This window comes from Lygodium microphyllum, chromosome 5 (genome assembly GCF_053477565.2).
Source record: "Lygodium microphyllum isolate KBCC chromosome 5, Lygodium_microphyllum_v1.1.10, whole genome shotgun sequence".
In the NCBI taxonomy this organism is placed as follows: Eukaryota; Viridiplantae; Streptophyta; class Polypodiopsida; order Schizaeales; family Lygodiaceae; genus Lygodium; species Lygodium microphyllum.
In genome coordinates this window covers 146,483,727-146,507,393 of record NC_141139.1, presented here as the reverse complement: position 1 = coordinate 146,507,393, position 23,667 = coordinate 146,483,727, and the positions used below count along the sequence as shown (strand labels likewise).

Genomic DNA, 23,667 nt, shown 5'->3' with positions numbered 1-23,667 from the left:
ATGGATCTTGGATTTCCATGAGCATCATACAAACAAGTCTTAGTCAAGTGGAACGATAGATTTGAAGAAGCTTCTACTTGGGAGAGCATTATTGTCCTCAAGAAGCGATTTTCTAGTTTTGTTTTCAAGGACGAAAACTCTTCCAAAAGGGGGGAGTAATGTCAAGACAAGGTGAATGAACATACAAAAAATAGTTCATGGATCTGCCTAAAGATACCAAAGCGATGTTAAAAGAGGCTATCATCTTGAGTGTTTGTTAGGAGGTGAATTGAGCTTTCCCTAACTTCTGTGATCGTTGAAGGCAAGGCATCTACGCATGCATGACACTTGGACCGCGGTCAGTGAAGGTGGTTGTGCACGTGGTTTAGGCAACTAGATTAATCGATTCCCCATATAGTACCTTGAGCATGTAGTAGCCCTTTGGAGACACATTGTGATATCATGCTTACTCTTTGTCAACATTTGTGATGATACTCTCAAGATCTTTGCTTCCTTATTTGTGGTGGTTTTTTCTTGATAGCTTTAAAAGTTGTGGTGTGGCTCTTAGTAGCTAGCATCTTTGTTTCTCTAGAAGGAGAATTGTGACTAAGGGGTTTTATTTTCTCCTATTGTGCCTTGATTAGCTCCTTAATTTCTTGGTTATCCTTCCTAGACTTTTGTTCAACTCAAAGGTAGGCTTCTTAATTGATGCTTTTCATGCACAACCTTAGATTCATGTGGATTGTTTCCACAAGGTTCTAATAGAATGAGATTTTAGATGAAGCTAAGACACCTCCCAAGTCATAGGCTCTTAAGTCTCTTAGCCTTGCTCCTTCAGTGCATAGTAATTGGATGGCTAGGGATGGTGGAGAAAGAGCTTTTGTATAATATTTTTGTACAAAGTTTCATCCTACTCACTCCAGGTTGGCATGTAGACTTGCTTTCAATGTTTTGTGGTAGGCCTCAACTTAAGCTAAGTTATATATTAATCTTATTAATATACGATCAAATGCCTTTCTCTTATTAGGTAGTAAATTCTGCTATGTTGGATACAACAATTTCGATAGAAAGATTGTGTCCTATAAAGGCCATAGTAGTGGTGGAATAAGGGTGGTGATGAGGTGTCCCAAATCAATGGCAATAGTAGATGAGCCTTGTTATGGGAGCATTGGACTGTGCTTGAGAGAGAGACTAGACTAGATGTAAGATTTGTTACAAGAACTCCAATTACAAGATATTCCCATGTAGGGGCACAAGGTGTAATGATAACTTAACAAGATACAGAAAATCCCACAACCCAAGACTGTAGATATAGACAACAAGACTCGATAGGATATAAAGGATCCCACAACCCGAGATCATAGGTACGGATACAAGATATCAAAATTACAAGATCTCCCTTTACGGGATGAACAAGATACAAGACAATACTAGATAAGATCTCGTACTACAGGATTATAAGGTGACAATACAACAAGAGTATAATGGAAGACAAGATACAAGACTAGATACCATGACTAGACAAGAATTAGAATTGGAACTCAAAGTTACTTACTTGAAGGTCTTGACTCCTTGAGCTCCCAAGACCGGCATTGGCAAGACATTGAGGAGCCCTATGGCAAGCCCCTCCTTTTATAGATGTTGGAGGGCAGCTAAAGATATTCTAGAATGTTCCATGATGACATCATCGATGATGCAATCGATGACATGACATATCTTCTAGAAGGTTCTATGATGACATGGCAAGGGTGAGTTCACATGGTTGGCTCAAGGATGTCCTATTAAGGGTGCATTCGCATGGGTGTAGATTCATATGGCATGAGCAAGAATTAGTCCATACACTTGATCATGGCATGTATATGACAAGCCCTTATCCTAGAGCTAGAAGGTGACTGAGTGGTGGCTAATGTGTTGGTAGAATAAAAAAGGGAAACCTTGTTTGATAAACACCACATCATTCTATGCACAAACAGGATGATCAAATCAGGCATGTTGGGGGCCATCTAATGGGCTTGTGGGGCAATCCAAATGGGTTGAGTCTCTTTATGAGGGTGGCAATGTGACCAATGCCAAAGAAAGACATGTGGCTTCAAAAAAGTAGGGGGGACAATAGTGCATAAGGAATTAAAAGGGAGCGACGGATCAAAGGTTGGACTCGAGAGCTATGGCGGGAGAGCAAGAGCAAGAAAGGGAGAGACTAGAAATGGGAACTCCGACAGTCACAATGTGTGACCAAGCCTTCCTTTATTCAAACTGTCACTAAAAGAATAAAGAATAAAGTGATGGTGACGGGCGCCCACCACCTGCAGTGTGCAGTGGCGGTGACTGTCAGTGTAGTAATACACGGGCGGCTAGGCAGAGTCACCTTTACTGTGGGAGCTTTTACTCAACCACCAAGACCCACGGACTGCTTATTGTTTCAAGTGTTCCAAGCTGAGCACTAATGGCTACCTCTCACATAACCGACGCGCCATCCATACCTACGGGTGTAGTGAGCTTACCTCCGTGCCGCTCGAGTTACCTCCTCTCCCGCGCACTCCAATAGCTCCACGATCCAAGTGCAAGCTTCAAGCAAGCTCAATCCTCCCGCTCCAAGCTCCAAGCTCCATTGCCACGAGCAAGAGAAGAGAAGAGAAGAGAAGAGAAGAAGAGAGGAGAAGATGGAGAGCTTCTCCTTCTCAGTCCCTCACCCTCACACTCTCACACTCCCTCTCTCAAGCACAAGCTCAAGCAAGCAAGAAGAAGAAGAAGAAGAAGAAGAAGAAGAAGAGAGCTACTTTTGGCCACACACAAGAATGAGCTTCTCATTCACTTTTCAACTTTATATACAAAACCCTAAATCCCTTTTGGGCGGTCATTCCCTTTTCCCCTTTTTTACATGGCCGCTAGGCCCTTTTTCCCATTGTCCTCCTATCTTCCTAGCTTCCTTTCCACCGCCCGTCTACATTTACAAATTGCACGGCGGGTGAGAGCCCGGCTCTCCTTGAATTAAACCATGATGTGCTTGCGCTCTTCTACAAAAGTTTTGACTTGCGCTTTTCTCCCTTATTTAGGACTCTTCTCCTTGTGTGTCTTTGTCTTCCGTTTCTCTTTGCCTTGGCCTTTGTCTTTGTCCTTTGCTTTAGCTTTTCTGGATTTTCCACCTTCGTTCATTTGAGGGTTAACATTAACCCCCCTCCTAGACGAGTGGCAATCCCATGGCACTCATCGTCATAGGTAGCAAGTTGTAGCATGCACCGCAGACATGGGTGACAAGGACACTAGTGGTTTCCGTGGAGGAGTGTTGGTGGTGGTGTGGCAAAAGGTCCTGGGGGCCGGTTGGTGGCTAAGGTGGCTGGTGGAAGGTTGTTGGAGTTGGTGGTAGGGCTATTCTGTGTTGGGGATTGCATTGATGGCCAGCATAAGTGTTGGTTTGTTGGGGATTCTGCACATGAAGATTCTTTGCGGGCTTGTCGGATGGTAAGGGATAAGCATTCAGAGTTGGGTGTTGATGAAGAGCGAACGACACTTTCATTGGAGTCTTCAACTCCTGCAATTGAAAACCTCTCCTGTGGTCTCTCCCTAAGGGTAGTGCTAGTCTTCTCTATTGTGCACAAGACATAGTGCAATTAGTTTGGGAGACACGTCGAACTCTAAGCAAGCTGGGAGTATTGTCTTGCACTTGAGGAGCCAAACTGTGTATATACTTCGGTGCGGATATTATGTGAGTGCTTGTGCATACTTAGATATTACTTAGTTAGAAGACTGTCGGCTTGGTTCCTTGTATAGCAATGGGTCAGTGAAGCAAGGGGCTAAGTTGATGGAAAAATTTATCGATGAAGATGGAGAGTACACTGGAAGATTGCTTGAGACATCATTATGGTCGTGTCAAGGCAATGTAGCATAATTGAGCTCCTTGATGTCTTAGCTTTTGGCAGCTAGTGGCTACTTGTAGTGCTTGAAAAGTATGGTGTACTTTTCCATTGTCTTTCATGCCTTGCTTAACACTGTTGATTGTAATGGCATTGAGATGGAGTGCAAAAGAATTGTGCAAGTGGTTCAGGGTGACAGGTCTACTAACCATAGGCGAGGCGAGCTCCCTAAGTATGTCCTGCCCTTAATGTGCCCTAAAAATTTGTGGGAGATGTACAAAAGGCTAGGGGATTAGGGACGGAGCCAACCGACCAAGGTCACTGGATGTACCTAATTTGAGGACCCCTAGGTGCGGTGCTGTGATCGTGTGTGCTTTTTTTTTCTTTTCTTTTTTTTCCTTTTCTTTCTTTCTTTCTCTTTTTTTTTTAAAAAAAAATTGGTGGAAAAAAATGAATACAATCAATGCCATACATTGAGGCTGTTAGCCTTTCATTTGGATTGAGAAATGTTGGGATCCAAAGGCTATGAAGAATGGATATTACAGAGATGATTGTGTCACCAGCCTTGATGCTAGAGGAACTATTGTCGAGATGAAGAGATACACTAGAGATTTGCAATCCTCTTTGTAACATGTGAGACTTCGAACAACTGAGGTAGCACTTGGAGTGAGCTGCACATGGACAAGGACAGAGCATCTTGCGAATTGAATCCTGGATGATGAAGAGACGTTCGCCCTTGTTGAGAGCGTGGCTCGTGCCCGAACATAGAGTTTGGCCAAGAAGGAGGAGATAATCGATGATTATGCTTCGGCCATGCTCAATTGCAATATGTGCTTTCTGTAGAGGTGTCCTTGGGTTCTCATCCAGTGGCATTTCCGTCATGGCTTTTGTTTTTTTGGTATTCCTGTCACTTCCTCCATAATGGTTCTTTATGGGGTTGGTGGTCTTGTGGTGACCTTGATCTTAAACGCTTCTAGACATTGAACTGTGTCATCCTGCATTCACTTGGAAAGGCGTGAGAGTACATGCAAGTCACATGCTTCAACCATAATGAAAATGTCCAGCTAAACAAGACATCGCCAACCTGAATCCCTTAGTTTTGACTTGATGCGTATCACCTGCACTTGGTCATCATTGCTCATGGGATGTGTTGGCCTTTGCTTCTTTTGGTATTATTTACACAGTCACAAAACACGTTGTTTATTTATGTACATGTTCATGAAACCATGTCACTCCGTGTGAGGATAAAAACCAATTGTAGAACTCAGGATTGTACTGGAGCGTGGCACACGCATCCAGCACTCGTGGCAGCTTACTTAGTACCGATAGATATTTTGCCACATCGAGCAGCATGGACCCTTGTCTGAGTCTACTGGCAACATGTAACTCCTCCTCAGTGAGAACCTTATCAAACAGAGAGTTTTCTTGTTAGCACTCGAAGGGAAGTTGGTGCCACATAGGTTGGGTCTCTTTGGGATCGCCATTTGGCTAATCGCTCCTCAGAGACTGTCATGATCTGAGCCCCTAGTTTGGCCATTACAACGCGGCATTCACACCAACGCTGCTCAAGTTGACTCTGGCATGCTGACAATCGCTTTAGTTGCTCTATGTCTACGAGATTCAATCGGCAGAGCACTTCATTGAACGTGACGGTTAAGCGTAGTTTGTCAACCTCCTCACCAGAGATGAGTCGCATGCGTTCATGTAAGAGCTTGTTATAGTGCTCATCAAGATGTTCTTGCTCTTCCCAAGATAAGGGGAATGGTAAGTATTCTTTGAGCTGCTCCTTAGGGAATGCGCCCATGTCCGCAAGGACGTAGACACGTGGGAACACTTTGAGCTTAGCATCCAACTCAGTTAAGCATTCTGTGACACTTCTATATTCAATGAAGGCTTGCTCGGTTGCTATCTCATGCAAAGTTCTAAGAGTTTCCTTAGGCTTTAGTATAGCTGGGGGCTCAGGCCTAGATGAGCAAGATTGGTCAACGCTAGGATTACTTATGCTCTCAGGGATTGTGTGTTTTTCTTGAGGTTTTGCTACTATTTTGTCATGGTTCTTCTCGGATGTGACTGGTATAGATTTGTCACCCTGTTGTGACGACGTTGTATCCACTCTTGATTGGTCAATGTGAGTTATATTGTCGGTGGATTGAGTGTTGAAAGCAACTGTTGATGGCAACGACTGCTTTGATTTTTCAGAGCACACAAATGTGACTGAGGTTTCACCGCTATTAGGAGAGACATCAATGGGCTCATTGGTGGATGGACTTGATGCTTTATTCCCCAGCTCTTGCGCGCTCTTGGTCTCAATGCTCTTGGGGTCCACAACCACCTGTGATTGTTGTTGTCTTCGTTGTTTTCTCCTCTTTTTCCTGGTCAGTGAAGGTGCATCTCTCAACGACTCAGGACCATGGACTAGGTCAACTGTTGATGTGCTTGGTTGGGCCTCAACATTCTCTTTCTCTAGTGTGTCCTTATGGGACATGGCCGTGGCTTGCTGAATAGCCTCGCTAGGTTGTGAGAGCACAACTACCTCCCTTTTCGGAGAGTCTAGCTCTTCAGTCAACTCCCTTGAGTTTAACTCCTCCAGCCTAGGCTTTAGGCACTTTGAAATTACTGGAGTTGTCGAGGAAGTTGGTTGCGACACCTCCTCCACAGGTAAACTAGTAAGGACACGTTCCAGAAGGAGCATTATCACGGCCAAGGGCTATGACTGCTGTGATCCCTGATTGGAAGTAGTAGCAACTAGTTTAGTGGACTGGCTACCCTTGGTGGATTGTGGTGTCAAGTCCCTAGGGTGATCGGAAGTGGTCGTGTCTTTTTTTGCCCTTTGCACATTCACTTGTGTAAGTTGAGCAGCGACACGAGGCTGCTGCTTCCCGTGTCCATTTAGGTGAAGAGGATGTAGGAGATTTGGGACTCCTACGTGGGCTTGGAACTGACTGGAGAATTTGCTCGTGATTGTTAGATGATTTTGTCATTAGCTTTGTTGAGCAATCAGCCTTATCATGAGCAATGTTGTGCTTGTGGTGCTCATTATCCTCTTGGGAAGTCAAAGGCTCCTTGGGCACTAGTGGACCTTGTGCACGCTCGACAGTTACCTCTAATATCTGCTTGCTAAGCCCGCTAGACTGAGGATCTACTTTTTGATAGGTCATGTTTGGCTTCTTGATTTCAGTCGTGAGGGGCTCAATCACTCCAATATTTTTGGTTCGAGACGTGGATTTTCGTTTAGGTTTCCCCCTACACCTCTTTACTTTTGACATAATTTGGGCTTCTAATAGAGGTAGTTTAGCAGGGGGTTTTGGAACCCAAATCCATCGGTTGCCTGCATAATACCCTTGAGCACGAAGCAACACCTTGGATATCCATCGTGGCGTTGTGCTAGCTCTCCATCGATGCCTTCGTCTATAAGGCTTGGGCTTCTTTCGTGGTCTTCTACAATATTTGTAAGTCCAAACCCCATCCCTGGCCTTGTCTCCTAACCTTTTTGTTTCAAGTATGGTCTCACTCACTGGTTCTCTTCGTTCAATCTGCTCTTGCATCAACTCTTTCAACAACTCCTTGCTCTCATTACTAGGCTTGCTTGGTATGTCAGAATGCTCCTTTCCCTTCCCTCAAGGTTTGGTGAGGTCACCCTTGCTAAAAGTCGTGATTATCCTCACACCTGGTAGTGTTAGGTGTATCCTCTGTGCTATATAGTCGGCTTCACACTTCATTGCCTTTTTGAAGGGCCTTCCTAGGAGGATTTCCTTTCCACAAATCTCGCTATTTGGAGGAACATAGAACAGGAATGGCAAGCTTTCTATTTCAATAATTACAAGGATTCTGCACTTTCCTAGAAGTGCTTGTGGGTGTTCCCCGTAAGGGTTAAGAGTTGCATCAATCGGTTTGAGCTCTGGTTGACCTAGCAGAGTCCATGCTTCGTAAGTCAAGATATTGAAATCTGCTCCTTCATCAATGAGAGCATCAACAGTATGCTCTCTTTCTGCGGTGAGTTTGACCCTAAGATAAGCAGATGGTACTATGTCTTCATCTTCCGGGTCTTGGCTTGTAAATTTAAGCCTTCTGACAAATGCCCTTGAGTCCCCAACTGTACAACCAAATGTGGATTCTCCATTGGTGCCTTGGATCGTCAGTGTAGTGCTATTCAAGGAGCATTTATCGTCAGGACTGTCATATCTAGTCATTCTCGCTATGGTAGCTTGATGTTGTTGCTTTCCGCTTTGACTAGATGCAATCCGAATGCAACACATATGTGTTTTTGCAGTGTGGCCTTTTTGCCCTTGTTGGCTAGATGGGCCCATTGAGGTTCTAGGATCTCTGTTCGGGTATGGACTTTTGGTTGCTCTTTTGCAAGTGAGAATTCATGCTCGTGTAGAGCCATTATTTCACTAGGGTCCAATTTGGAAGACCTGTCACGGTGCGCGTTTTCTCTCCAACCTACTTGGGGGAGGTGCGAAGGGGGCAGAGCCAGAGCCCCCTTCACGGGGGTTCGGGGGGACAGTCCCCCTCGGCCCGCAGGGCCGTTACGGTAAACACAATGTGCATTTTGGAGGACCGTTTATAGCCAAATTTTGAAGTACTTGCTCTAAGTTTCAGCCCAGTTGATCGATCTATGATATGGTTTCGGCTCTATATGGTTTCTCGATTAATTTCACTGTCTTTAGGTTAAAATTTGAGAAAATCCAAATTCGGCCCAACAGGTCCGAATTGCAGGGGTCGAATGCTCGATTCGAACCATCCGAGGGCCGAGTAGGAAGTCCGAATGTCAAATTCAGCCAGTCCGAATCTGGATGTCCGAGGGCCGAGTTGGCCAAGCCGAGTCAAGTGGTCCGAGTGGTAGTGGACCGAGGGCCGATTCTGGGACTCGGCCCAGAATCGTCGTCACTCGGACACGCCGAGTGTGGCGCAGTTTTGGCAGACTTGACAAATAATGCTTCGTTTTTAATGATTTTGGTCTTAAGGAGTCACACAAACTTCCAGAATGCAAGAATAGACATGAATTAAGGATTGTATACCCCTGGAATAGCAAATAACCTCCAAAGTACAAATCGACAAGTGAATCAAACCCTCTTTCCCTGTTTTGATAGCAGAAACCCTAATGCTAATTTTCTTTGTTTTCTCCTACTCTAATGCATCCAAATCACAAAGTAAATACCTACACTACTCCATCTCACAACATAAACCTCAAACAAAACAAAAAACCTACTTGTCAAGGAGATCAAATACCATCTTCAACCCCCTCACTTCTTACCTATCTGAAGCACCGGTTCGGGGAAACCCTTACTTTGATGCTTGATTCGAAGCGCGCAAGTGCTCAAGGCTTGAATCCGTTGATCCCGACACAACGGAACCAAAATGTGGGAGATTTCACTCAACCGCTAAGACCCACAGACCGCTTATTGTTTCAAGCGTTCCAAGCTGAGCACTAATGGCTACCTCTCACATAACCGACGCGCCATCCATACCTACGGGTGTAGTGAGCTTACCCCGTGCCGCTCGAGCTATCTCCTCTCCCGCGCACTCCGATAGCTCCACGATCCAAGTGCAAGCTTCAAGCAAGCTTGATCCTCCCGCTCCAAGCTCCAAGCTCCATTGCCGCGAGCAAGAGAAGAGAAGAGAAGAGAAGAGAAGAGAAGAAGAGAGGAGAAGATGGAGACCTTCTCCTCCTCGGTCCCTCACCCTCACACACTCACTCCCTCACACTCTCACACTCCCTCTCTCAAGCACAAGCTCAAGCAAGCAAGAAGAAGAAGAAGAGGAGAGCTACTTTTGGCCACACACAAGAATGAGCTTCTCATTCACTTTTCAACTTTATATACAAAACCCTAAATCCCTTTTGGGCGGTCATCCCCTTTTCCCCTTTTTTACATGACCGGCCGTAGCCTAGGCCCTTTTTCCCATTGTCCTTCTATCTTCCTAGCTTCCTTTCCACTGCCCGTCTACATTTACAAATTGCACAGGTGAGAGCCCGGCGCTCCTTGAATTAAACTATGATGCGCTTGCGCTCTTCTACAAAAGTTTTGACTTGTGCTTTTCCTTGTGCGCCTTTCTCCCTTATTTAGGACTCTTCTCCTTGTGCGTCTTTGTCTTCCGTTTCTCTTTGCCTTGGCCTTTGTCTTTGTCCTCTGCTTTAGCTTTTTCGGATTTTCCACCTTCGTTCGTTTGAGGGTTAACATTTACCCCCAACAACCTCCCACTTAAAGGCGAATCTGCCCCAGTGAGGAGTGAAAAGAAAAAGAAAAAAGACAGTACAACATGTACACATGTACAACAGGATAAGGAAAGATGTCATCTCATCCCACGCCCATCAACCTCCTAAGGAAGGCAAAGCGCTCTGTAGAGAGGCTTTTCGTGAGCAGATCTGTAGGATTCTAGTCGAGATCTTGACAAGATCAATAGACTTGTCCTCAACAGCCCCACGTATGAAGTGATACCTCACCTCAATGTGTTTCGTCTTCGCATGGAAGACTGGATTCTTGGCTAATTGAATAGCACTCATAGAATCCGAATGCAGTGTAGAGATAGCATCAATACCAAGGTCAACAACTAAACGACCCAACCAAATGGCTTCCTTGCAAGCCTCAGTGGGGCTGCAACATACTCGGCCTCTGTAGTAGAAAGGGTCGTGCATTTTTGCACCCTGGACATCCAAGAAACAGCACCTCCAGCATAGGTGAATACATAGCCAGAAATGGACTTCCTACTATCTGCATGTCCTACATAATCAGAGTTAGTGTACCCCACGACTCCTGTATCTTGGCTGCCATAGCATATGCACATATCTGCAGTGTCCTTCAGGTACCTCATGATACCCTTCATGGCATCCCAATGCTTATTTCCAGGTGTAGCCATATAGCGTGCCACAACACCAACTGCAAAGGCAATAACTGGACGAGTGGCTATTATGGCATACATAAGATTGCCCACTGCGAATGCATAGGGAATCTTGGCCATCTCGGCCCTTTGTTCATCTATCTGCAGACAATCAGCCTGTGATACCTTCACATAAGAAGGCAATGGACAGCCAATAGGCTTTACATCCTGCATGCGAAAGCGCTCAAGGACTTTATGAATGTACTCTCTCTGTGACAAGTAGAGGAGTCCCTGATGCCTGTCGCGTCTAATGCGCATACCCAGTATGTGAGTGGCCTGTCCCAGATCTTTCATCTCAATGCTCTTCTTGAGTTGAGCCTTAAGAGCATCGAGCTCATCATGAGCTTTCCCTGCTATCAGCATATCATCCACATAGAGTACCAAAATCAATAAAGAACCATCACGGGCTTTCTTCATGTAAAGACATGGATCCATAGCACTCCGAGTGTAGCCCTGTGACTGCATAAATGCATCAAACTTATGATACCACTCCCTAGGTGCCTGTTTCAAACCATAAAGACTTTTCTTTAATTTGCACACTAGGTGCTACCTACCAGGTTTTGCAAAGCCCTTAGGCTGCTCCATATAAATCTCATCATGCAAGTCCCCATGTAAGAAAGCCGTCTCAACATCCATCTGGTATAAATCCAAGTCAAGCTGAGCAACCAAAGCCAAGACTAGGTCATCTTAACCAAAGGACAAAAGATCTCTTCAAAGTCCACACCATGCTCCTGCTTAAAACCCTTTGCTACCAATCTAGCCTTGTATGCTGGCTTGGGGTGTCCAAGGGTACTTTTTAGCTTATACACCCACTTGCATGGCAAAGCTTTCTTGTCCGTAGGCAAGGAAACCAAATCCCAAGTGTCATTCTTATGCAGGGAGTCTATCTCAAACTGCATAGCCCTCTCCCAAGAGTGACAGTCACCCCTGTGCATAGCCTCATCATAGGTGAAAGGCTCTCTTGCATCTGTAACCAAGACATAATGCATCAAGGGCTAAAATCTATCAGGTGGCCGTCTGTCTCTAGTAGACCATCTCACGGCAGGCTCTGCTACCTGTCCACCTAACTACTTGTCCAACACCCTGACGATGAGCATCTGTTGCAGCTGTAGACTGTCCAACTGGCTGTGCGGGAGCTCTCGACTCCTCTTGAAATATGACCCTGCAAATCTCAACAACTCTCTCTGGCTGCCTATGCATTTTGTCTTCATGGAAGACTACATCATGACTGCATATGACTTTCCCCGCTTGCGGATCCCAGAGAAGATGACTCATCTCGTGTGCATCCCCATAACCAAGGAAAATGCATTTGATACTCTTGGAATCCAGCTTACTTATCTTGTCCCTGGGCACATGGCAAAATGCCTCATATCCAAAGACACGGAGATGCACATAAGAGGGAGGTTTTCTAGTCCATACCTCCTCTGCAACCTAGAAATCCAAACCACTAGAAGGTGATCTATTTATGACATGCATATCTGTACTAACTGCCTCAGCCCAAAAGCTCTGTGGTAGGCATGCATGGCTAAGCATACTGCGTACACGCTCCTAGATGGTTCCATTCACCTACTCAGTCAAACCATTCTGGGGGGGGTGTAGGGGGTGGTCAAATGACGCTTAATACCCCTCTCATCACATAACTGCTCAAAAGCACGTGAGACACTCACCCCCATTATCTGTCCTTAGGCATTTTAGCCTATACCCAAACTGGTTCTCAACTAATGCAAGCCATCTCTGAAACACAGCCAAGACATCGGATTTCAACTTAATGGGATAAGTCCAAACTTTCCGTGAAAAATCATCTATGAATGTAACAAAATACTTTGCACCACCCATAGACTGACAAGGCATGGGCCCACAGACATCTGAATGTACCAATGCCAAGGGCTCACTCATGCGTGGCCTACTAGACTTTTTATGTGTAGACCTAGTCTGCCTGCCATAAAGACAATGCTCACATGAATCAAAACATGCATAATTAAGGGGTGGTAAGTACTGTGAATCAAAAAGCATCTTCATTCCCTTCAAAGACATATGGCCCAAACGGGCATGCCAAAGAGATACATGTGGGATAGAACCCACAGACAAAACATGATCAAGGGAAGAAGCCGATACAATCAAGGGATAGAGGCTACTAGCCATGGCACCTCTCACAATCACAACTCTACCATGAGTGATCTTCCATGCAGAGTCTCCAAAAGATACATGATAACCTGCGTCATCAAGCTATCTAGTTGATAAGAGACTGCGTGTCAAAGTAGGTACATGATGTACATCCTACATAACAAAATTGATGCTAGAAGGAAACTGCAGCCTAACATCACCAATGCCCACAATATCAAGAGAGCTGTCATCACCCAAGCGCACAGAACCCGAAACAGTATGGTATGAATGAAACGACTCACAGCAAGGTGGCACATGAAAGGACACACCTAAGTCCAAGAGCCAACACTATGCATACATAGAGTGTATCTCTGTCATCTGCGAAGCACTAGAAGAAGCTGCAAGGATATAATCATCATCATCAATATCCTGAGGCTGCATAACATTGATCTCTTCAATTTTAACACTGGACTTTGCAGGCACTATGCTGCGATCAGAAGACTTATCTTGCACTTTGTCTTTCCCCTTATCTTTACGCCTTTCATTGCGCAATTCATGGCATTGTGGCCTAATATGGCCCTTTTTCCCACAATGATGAGAAGTAACATCTGCATTCCTACCACGAGATTTGCTACGTGACTTCCCACGAGACTTGGACTGAGATTTTTGAGAATCCCGTTTACGGCCACAACCACTGCCATGCTTTCCATATCCATCATTCTTGCCTCTAACTGTCATAGCATGAGACACACGAGAGGCATCCAAATTCTTACGGTTAACCTCTTCCTGCAGAAGAACACTCTCAACATCAGATAATTTCAAGGTAGCAGTAGAGGCACATAATGCAGTGTGGAATACATCCCATGACTTATTAAGAGTACCAAGCAAGAAAAGAGGAGTGACATCCTCTGCAAAAGTGATATCTTGCGAAGTCAAGTTCTTGAGTATAGCATGGAACTAGCTCAAGTGAGCAGACATAGTCACATTCTCCTTCATGCACAGATCCATAAGCTGCTTCAGCCAATACATATGACTCATTAGACTTTTCTTGTCATAGAGATTTTTGATCTTTCCCCACAACTGCCATGCACTCTGTTCTTCCTCAAAGACATTATAGTGAACCTGTTCTATGAGAAACAATACAATTGTGGACTTGCATAACTCATCAAGCTCAAGCCATTCCTCATCTGGCATAGTTGCAAGCGAATGCCTGCTTAACCTCAAAGGTTTGATCTGCAATTTCTGCACCAACACTTGCCAAATTTGGCTCTTCCAATAAGAGTAATTCGTACCATCAAGCTTAGTGATGTTGAAAATAGCATGATCAATGGATGAACTCGCCATAATGCAGGCTGGAAGACTATAGATAATTCAAAACTGCTTGTTATTTACTGCAAAAAATGACCAAAAAGTCACCAAAATTGAGGGAAAATGGCGAGAAAAGTGGAACCAAAGCTGTTGCCCACCAAGTACTAGTGAAAGTACATCATTTTAGAGTGTTTAAGCATGAAAAATCCATGTCAGTCCATACATATATGCTTGCTGTAATAAATTTCAGATTTCAGTAAAAGAGAGCTAACAGTGTCAAAATCGGAAGCCAAGGCAATCAGATACTGCCAAGACCAAAGTGGGCATCATGCGGGCATAGCATAAGCATATGACAGTCGATAAGCATGAATCCAACACCCAAGTATGTCATACGAAAATCTGCCAGTGAGTAGGCACACCCCCCAATCAACAGGGCAAATTGTTCCTGCCACTACCAAAACTTGACACAAGTAGGTGTCAGTTCACAAAGATACGGATCCAAAACTGAGACTTAGCTCATAAGCATATAGTGAACCAAGACATATGATGTATCATCCCAAAACGTAAGAAGTCCCAAAGTCTCAAGTGTCTGTAAAAACTGCTCAATAGCATGTAACGGCTCAATGCATAAAAGTACCACATGCTCAATGTCTAATAAGCATTCAAGAATGCTCCCACTAGCACAAAAGCCGTATGTATGAGCTCAAGAGCTCAAGCCAAGCCAAGACACAGTGCCAATGACATAAATCCAAGACAATACATCAATAGTACATCCCAAACATGTAGGCGGTAGAGCATCCGTATGTAGCATCCATAAGCATGCAAGATATCAAGTTCATCCCAAGATACAACTCTGGCAAGCCAATAAATAGCTCAAGTAAGCTCTGAGAATCCAAGGTCAAGCCAAGACCGAGCTCCAGTAGCAATAGGCTCCAAACAATGTAACTAGTATGTAGTAATGGCATAAGCTAAGCGTGTCAAGATCGATCAGACAGAAGCAACAGACATGACATAAGTACATCCAAGATGGAGCATCCAAATGCTTTGCAAAGCAAGCTCAAGCTCAACCAACGATCCCGAATCAAAACCAAGCTCTATGTCGAGCCCCAAGTGTCAATATATCACCATATATGTTCGAAACATAGCCTGAAAAGCATTGGCATAAGTATACATGAGTAAAATGACTTCAGCCCAACTGTGTACAACAGTGATTTATTGTTCAAAAGTGAGAATTTCAGCACCAAAATCAGCTCCAAATGGTTGCCAAACAATAGTCATACATTCCCCTAACATCTGGGCATCAAACGGGACCAACCGGGCATCAAATGACAATGCCAAACAAGCTGTAGCATCAAATGTCAGTGTAACACTGTCATAAACTGCCTGTGGACTGTTATGACAATCCCAAAATAGTGTTAAATTAGTCCAAATGCTATGCCAACACATCAACCATCAAAACCAAGTATCAAAGCATGTTCATATGCCCGAAATGGAGCCTTTCCAAGTGCCAATGGAGGGGGAGAGCTGTTGTTGTGACTGTCAATGCTGAAGACACATATGGGAGGGCTGCGTGATTCTACCAACTGCAAGTGCTGGTCCTGGGCCTGCAAAAAATGGTGGCCAAGCTTTGGAGGGGTCCGGTTAAAGCCAAGGAAGGCCTCAAACAAGCTCCATCAAGTCTTGTTCAAAGGCAAGTGAGATATGAAGCAAGGGAGTTTCAATGGTGGCTGCCCCAATCTTGTTTTCAGTCTATGAGACCTGAGAACTGAAGTAAACCCTGAAGAAAATGGTCAAATACCTTTGATGTAATGCCCTGAAGGTGCCCAACAATGCCCGGAAGGTGCTAGGGAAGTCGGGGAGTAACGGGAGCTTGAAGGAGTCGGATATGGCTACCGGGAAGGAGACCCAATGCAAGTAGGGAGTCGATGGGATGCTGAGAATGCCACGAACCAAGCTCAAGAGTCGGAAAGCAAAGCTCTGATACCAGTTGAAAGGGAGCGATGGATCGAAGGTTGGACTCGAGAGCTATGGCGGGAGAGCAAGAGCAAGAAAGGGAGAGACTAGAAATGGGAACTCCAACAGTCACAATGTGTGATCGGGACTTCCTTTTTTCAAACTATTACTAAAAGATTAAAGAATAAAGTGATGGTGACGGGTGCCTGCCACCTGCAGTGTGCAGTGGCGGTGACTATCAGTGTAGTAATACACGGGCGGCTAGGAAGAGGCGCCTTTACCCCCAACAGGAATGGGCTTCTATAGGTGCCCTTGTGGGTTCACGCACTAGCGTTGTTGATTGGTCTTCTTCAACACCATTGCCTACCTTCACATCTTATATTTCACCTTCACTTATGGCTCCAGCAATACATTGATCCTTGTCTCAACCTTGAGTGTGGCTTAAGGTGCAAAATACTTTCTATTTTTGTAGCACAATGTGCACTTTAAATGTTTGCAACACCTTGTACAAAGGATCAACCTAGATACGTAGTGCCTAGTGTAATTTACCCACTTTTTGTGGACCTAGATATCTAGTCACACTATTAGTTCATTGCACAAATACACTAGACCTATGTGTGAAGAATCTCCCTCCATCTCACCATCATTTATAGGCTGATCATGTCTATATGCTTTGGAATCTCTGTTATCTCTCTTTTAAGCCTCATAAAGACACGCAATAGTATCACCAAGAGTTCATATAATTATAGGAATGTTTGCGATTCTATTCCTTTGCAACTTAGTCTTTACAAGACATCCCCTATTGCTGAGTGGTAACTGTCATTAGCCATAAAAGAGTGGCACTAATTTGAACCCATTTCCTTAGCGTTGTAAAATTTTGTCATACTTGCATGGACACAAACTTGTTATATTAGCGCATTACACAACTCGAGTTGCTTCTTAAGAGTTGAATTACTTCCAGGAGGAGCTAAGGCTTGATTCATTAGTGTAAATTTGAGCAAACACAGCCAAAATTAAAAGATCGTGTAGGCATATGAATATAGACTCGAGTATGCGTCCTTATGATTATGTTCTGCGGAGCTCCTTGTTAGCCTTGATATTTTGTTCCACGGTTGGTATAGCAAACGTTCAAGGAAAATGTCCCATCATAGTTCACACATGAGTAGAGAGAGATATGACGCATGCCATCTATTTTGTGTTTATGAGAAAGTTCTCACATGACACATTTTCAATTTCATTAGTAACCAATGTTTTCAAGATAAAAAATCCAGACCCAAGTGAGCAAGTGCAAAAGCGGAGTGATGTGATGAGAAATATGCATGCATTAGTGCGATCATGAGAGCCTTACGATGGCAGGAAATGCGGGTGAACAAGTGCAAGCTTGCATTTGCATTCATGACTGGAGGCTGGGGTCAAAAACACCGACCTGCAACATCACAAGAACCTACGTCAACCAAAGGAAAAGAGAGGAAAAGAAGAGGAGAATAAGAAAAGACAGAGGAAGAAAGAGGAAAGGCAAAGCCCAATTATAATTGCATTATATATGATGCAGTACTTGAACTGCGCCTTTTTCCCTTGACATCTGCAACCCCCCCCCCTACAAAATTCATTGTATGCACCCCGAGTTCCAGTCTCTCGAAGCAGGCTCTCTCTGCGTGTGCGCGCGTCTCTTCCCCCCTCCCTCCCTATCTATAGCCCCTCCCTCTCTCCCCGCAGCCTTTCTCCTTCGGCTTTCTTGTTCTCGCCCTCTCTGTCTCTGTTTTTGTTGCTCCTGCAAGCAAACCCCGCCCGTTTTCCCCTCCTCTCTCTCGCTGCCTCGTTTCCTGGCTATGTCTTCTCCTTCCTCCCCTCTCGGCTAACACTATGGGCCTCCTCGCCTGCATCCCTTCCACGCTCGTCGCCCTTCCTTCCCGCTATATGCACCAGATCCTCGACTTCTCTCTCCTCTACAACATCATCTGACTCTCTCTCGCTGCCTCGCCTCCCCTCCCCTCCCCCTCTTCAAGCCCCTCTTCTTCCTCTTCCTCCGCTCCGCCTCCGTCCCTAGAGGCTTGCTCCTTACCATCAGCGTCAGTCCTCCCCGGCTGCCCCTGGAAACCAATTCTCGACACCATCAATAATCTAGAGATGTGTGGATCAGCACGCATTACCAGAATTCGCACAGCCAAGCATGGAAGCGGCATTTCTGCAAGACCCGTCTTGGTTCATAGGTGTCAGGTACAAGCTTCCCCCCTCCCCCTATCGTCTCGTTTGAGTGCAGTTACGAGGGTCTAATGTTTCACTTCATTTTCGTGCATCCAAGTGTTCTCACTTCACCGATTACTTGTGATTTAGAATTTAGCATCTTCATCGCTTTGTCAACGCCTGCAACAAAGGCCTCCTTGATGTGTTTTCTTTAGCCCTCTGCCACTTCCGTTTGGCTGCGGTTCGGATTACTTAAGCTCCAGTAGCACATCGCTGGTCACAATGAAGCGGGTTTTCATGTTCACGCTTCTTAGTTAAGTGCTCATGCTTGCCAGCATCTCTTTGCAATGTCTCCGTGTTCCAGTTTTTTTTTGGATGAGGTTCTCCTTGGGGACCTAAGGTGAAATAGTCATGGTCGTAGATGTCGAGTGTTCAAGCAAACCGGTTGGGGACTGGCTTCCCTCTCTCATGTGGTGTAACATCTTTGACATCTAGCCTCCAAGTAGGATATGGCTGTTTCTTGGTTTTGGGAATGAGATGGGTGTCTACTGCAGGAGGAGTTGGCTGGCTTACTACTTGCAGGTCGACCCCACGAAATTCGTAGATGAGGTGTTCATTGCAGCCCTATTTTGGGGATTTAGCTCACCTGGAAATGCACTGCCCTCTCAGCGAGGATGGCGTAAATTATGGGAGCGGCCTATTGTATACAATTAGGGGGCCTTGGACTTGTGCTCAGTTTTGGGATTTCGTTTACCTTGAATTTCACCTCCCTCCTAGCGAGATGTTGAAAATTATCTGATTGGCTTATCGCTCGTAAATTTGGAGGCCTCGGACTGCGGCTTAGTTTTGTAGCTTCAAGCATGCAACAAGACATTTCAGGGACATCCTTGATTTGGAGTTTCCCTGTTAGATACTCATGTGTAATACAAACGCCTGGAAGGACCTTGTGGAGCAGATTTGTTTTTTCTTCATGCCGGCCTCTATGAAAATTTATGTTTGGCCATTTGTCCATGACAGTTGTTGTTTGCGTCTTTACAGGGTGAATACTTCCGACAGCTCCTTAAGCCGATAACGTAGACTGAAGGTCCAATAAAGATCCGTGCTCCATCAATCTTTAGTTCTGTGGCTTTGATTGAAATCAATGCAAGTATCTTGTACCCAATCGCTGATTACCTTTGTTCTGAAGCGTTGCCAATACGGATGCTAAGGTAAGAGCCTTTCTGTATAACTGCTGTTTATTCGTTCGAAGATTGTGGACTGCTGACTGTTAATTTCCAGATTATGAAGGGTAAATTTGAACGGGCCATTTGACACTACGATCTTCTGAGTTGAAGGTGGTCCAAGAAACAGTAACTTTTGATCATTGGAGCAGTCGAATAAGGTTTGAACTTTAATAACTCACTTGGAAGGCTGAGTAGGTTAGGTAGATTCATCAACCACAATGTACTCAACTGACACACGAGAGGCTGGCAGTGGATACTCGGCTTGTCCAGTATCTGGGGCCTTCTGTTTTCAATCTTCTCAGCCGCATCTTAAGAAGTTTATCATGTTTGATCAGAGTGGAGGAAAAGGCAGGGTGTTCTTACATCCCGCCCTAGCCCAGGAGCTCTTTGGCCCTAGTGGTCATCAGAGCCAACAGAGCAAGATTGAGAATGCTGCTAAGGTCCCGTCATTTTGTATGGGTGGTGCAGAAAGTAACCTTGTTGCATATAGGGAGATGGTTGCTGGAGCTTTTGCATCTTTGCAGAGTCTTCGAAATGCGCGGAATAACAATCCTGTATCTTTGGGGCAGCTGCCCAACTCGAAGCTAGGAGTCTGCAGTGCTACCTCAAGTTTTTCTCGTGATGCCGATGTGCCACAGTTGAGTGGCAGCAAAAGGGCTTCAGAATTGTCTGTCAGCAGTAGCATGCATGAGAATTCAGAGGATTTAGATGCCCTTCTGAGTTCAGATGATTATGATGATGAGGATGATGATGATGATGTGAGAAGTACTGGCCACTCGCCTGATGAATTGTCAGCAGAGGAAAGTTGTGACATCAATGAGGAGAAGCCAAGTAAGAGAAGAAAGTCGGATGATTTGAAGCTGCCAGTTGAGCTCAACAAGAATTTAATGATGACTAAAGAGGGAGAAGTCATGGGAAAAGCTGCAGGGATTTTGCACCAAACCATGCCAACAAGTACTAGGAGAAACAAGATTAAAAAAACAGTGAAGGCTTTGAGGAAGATGATACCAGGTGGAGCTCTTTTAGATCCTGCATTGGTCTTGGATGAAACTATACATTACGTGAAGGCTCTGCGAGCTCGAGTAAACCACCTTGAGGCTACTCGCTTTCATCCCCAGGAATGATTGAAAGTCCGCCTGTTTCTTACCTATGTTATTACCACTGTGAGACTTTGTATGCTTTTGTAGCTGGAGCAGCAGTACTATTTATGAATTTGTCAGCTGTACTATTGTTACATTATGGTTTTCATATTTTCATGACTTGAAGCTTAATATAATCTACTCTTTGTTGTATTTGAATCTGTCAACTGCCCCAGATCCCCTTTTTACTGGAGGGGATTTGTTTGATCATCTCAAAAAATTTAGTCTTGTGCAATGCGGGTAGTAAGTGTTGCCTAAATTCTCTTATTTATAATGTGCTACTGTTGGCTCGTTGTGAATGCGTGCTGCACTACAAGGTAGTCTTCTTCCTATAAGCACAAAGCAAAAAACACTCGTCTCGGAATGTTTACTTTGAGAAGATCATGTGTACATCGTGAACTTGTCAGTGGGGTGACTGAATGTATGGATTTTCAGTTGGTGTAACAAAAAATCTATTTAAGTAAAAGACTGAGGCTGTGGTACCAGGCTGTGCATACATGTTAGGGAAAATCCTTGGTAGGATCAATCATTTGTTCAAACTAGGTGAAAATTGAATGGATACTTGGTGTGTGGAAGTAAACAATGAAAGAGTCTCTCGTGCAAGTAGATTAGAAAATAGAGCTTGATTTGTTTGAATCAACATCTTTATAATGTTAGTACAGTAAGGGGTTTGGTACTGTGGCAGCGATCCAGGAGGGAGATGAACTATGGAACAGTTACTAGAAAAGTCCCTGGCCTGGAGCTTTCAAAGCTGAGGCGAGGTGCAAGGAAAAAGTTGGAGGGTTCTATTCCCTTCAGCAGATGTGACTGAAGCTGAACAGTTCTCATGGTATCATCAGTGAAATACCACCCCCTCTCTCCAATGACAACTTGAAGACATCCCCTAGTAGAACAGTCCTCCTGGTAGCAGCAGTGAAATACCACCCCCTCTCTCCAATGACAACTTGGATATTTTCCTCTATATTGGCAACATCTTGAGAAGTCTCATGTTAACATGTCTAAACAAGCGATTCACCTTAAGTCTCAAGATCGGCAGGACAGTTCATATTAGAATGTATTTCTATTCATGTTAACGATCAAGAATTCCCACAACTAATGTGTGTACTGTCTGACACTTTCCTATATTGACATAGCTTGAAACATCTATTAGCTTTGTTTACAAGCGTTCTAGTTAAACCTACGAGTAGGAATGTGAGTTAACTAATCACACTTTAGATGGGTGCCAAACGTGGCAGATGCAATGCCAAAATATGATGCAATGAGTGGGTTCTTCATGTTGGAAACCCACTCAAAAGTGGTTTGATGCCAGGTTGTAAGGTTGATTGCCAAGCAGTTGGTAATTTATAAGCATGTACAGGTGGATTAGAAAATTGAAAAGGAAAAGGCGATGGGTCTGATCCGTGCTATGAAATGAACATTTAGAAGCTAGAATAATAGTTGATACAATCGAATTGACAATCTTTCCGTTTCTAAGAGGATGTTTACCAGGAACTCCAATGATTTGTTCTGAGAGCTTGTGGTGAATTGCAATGGCTACTTTGCTGTGGGAGATTTTTGAAGCTTCTTTGACAATCTGCCTTGTGTGCCAACTTCCCATGTCTCAGCATGTTGGGGACTGTACAATGCGCTAAGTGTGCATAGCTCTCATGTGAACTAACTTCCAAACATGTGAGCCATTAACCTAGCTATGGTCTGTAGAATTTATGAAGCTTTATGATTTTGAAGAGGCGAAAGAATTGAGAGTGGGACTGGAAGCCAGAGTGTGCAACAAGTGGTGACCTTATGTATGCACCAAAGAATTGGAACTAGGACTCTTAAACCAAAGTATGTAACAATTGATGACCGAATGTATGCAGAAAAGGATTGGAATTGGGTCTCTTTGAGCCAAAGTATGGGAGCAATTGATAAGTGTATGTAAAGTACAAAAGGTGATAATTTGAAACAACCTATGTAAAGTTTTGGAACTTGGATTCTAAACTGAAGTCTGTGTGACAATTGATGAGTGTATGTAAGTATAAAAGATGATAGTTTAAAACAACCTATGTAAATAATACTCACTATTTTCAGCGAGAAACATTTTGTGAATATTTTTTTTTTTTTGCTTCAATCAACAATTGATTTGTGCTCTAGGTTGTGAAACAACTAGGGTAAAGGAGCCAATAGAGTGACTCAAATAGTATTCCTTTCGATCCTTCTCATAGAGGTAAGTTATATATTATATAGTTCTTAGAGTTTGGATCCTTCTCATAAAGGTAAGTTATATAATATATAGTTCTTAGAGTCTATGCATAATCTCTTTCATCTAGGTGAGCTATATAAATAAAAATTCCATAAATTGAGTGCACCATACTCCACCCAGGTAAAGTAGTTTAGGATATATTTTGATATGTTTTTCAAGGATGTATTGTTTTGAGGCTTTACAATACCCTTACCCTGTTTGGCTAACATTAAACCTAATTCAATCTACCAAATTCTGCATCATGCTTCAATGTCCTAAGATGATGCATCTTTTGTGCAAAACTTACACTAAATTGGGGGGAGGTATATTTTTTGGGGGTGTCTCTTTATTGGGTTAGTTATTCTAGGTTGTTAGTTTGGGATCTAACTTTAACATGTTTATCTTTATGGAAGTAGTGTAAAGGTGCAAGGCATCTAACACCTTAGAAAAATGTTTAATTCTTAAGGAAAATATGGACATTTTCTCCATATTAAGAGTAGAAGTGTGGGAATCCTTATCAAAGTAACAAGAAACATCAAAAGTACCATTCACCAAAATAGGAAAAGTAACTGTGTAGTGTGATTTGGAAGAAAAGCGTTTGGATGAGTCACTCCTAGGAAGGTGGATGACGTGTGTTTGAAAACATGGTTGTCCATAATTTCCCTTTTCAGACTCGGAGTTAGGTTAGTGCCTCATCGTGGAAGGTGATTCTAGAGTTTTCAATGTATGGAGAACTCTCTTGCACGTGTCACATCCCTTTTCACTAGTGTGGGAAAGCCCTCTTGCATTTAGTTCTATATGCTATCAGCAACAAGTAACAAGCGATACAA

General features: G+C 44.0%; 1 protein-coding gene across 1 annotated transcript; it reads left to right on the top strand.

The window, feature by feature from the left end:
- The first annotated feature begins 17,686 nt into the window (after positions 1–17,686).
- Positions 17,687–20,772, top strand: LOC148036499 (uncharacterized). Its single transcript, XM_087678490.1, has 3 exons — positions 17,687–18,290; positions 19,296–19,465; positions 19,536–20,772. Exon 3 carries the CDS (start codon positions 19,699–19,701, stop codon positions 20,602–20,604), a length of 906 nt encoding a protein of 301 aa, XP_087534616.1. The 5' UTR covers positions 17,687–18,290; positions 19,296–19,465; positions 19,536–19,698; the 3' UTR covers positions 20,605–20,772.
- Positions 20,773–23,667: the final 2,895 nt, after the last annotated feature.

Coding starts and splice junctions, on each gene's coding strand:
- LOC148036499 (XM_087678490.1), top strand. CDS start 19,699: ATGTACTCAACTGACACACGAGAGGCTGGCAGTGGATACTCGGCTTGT.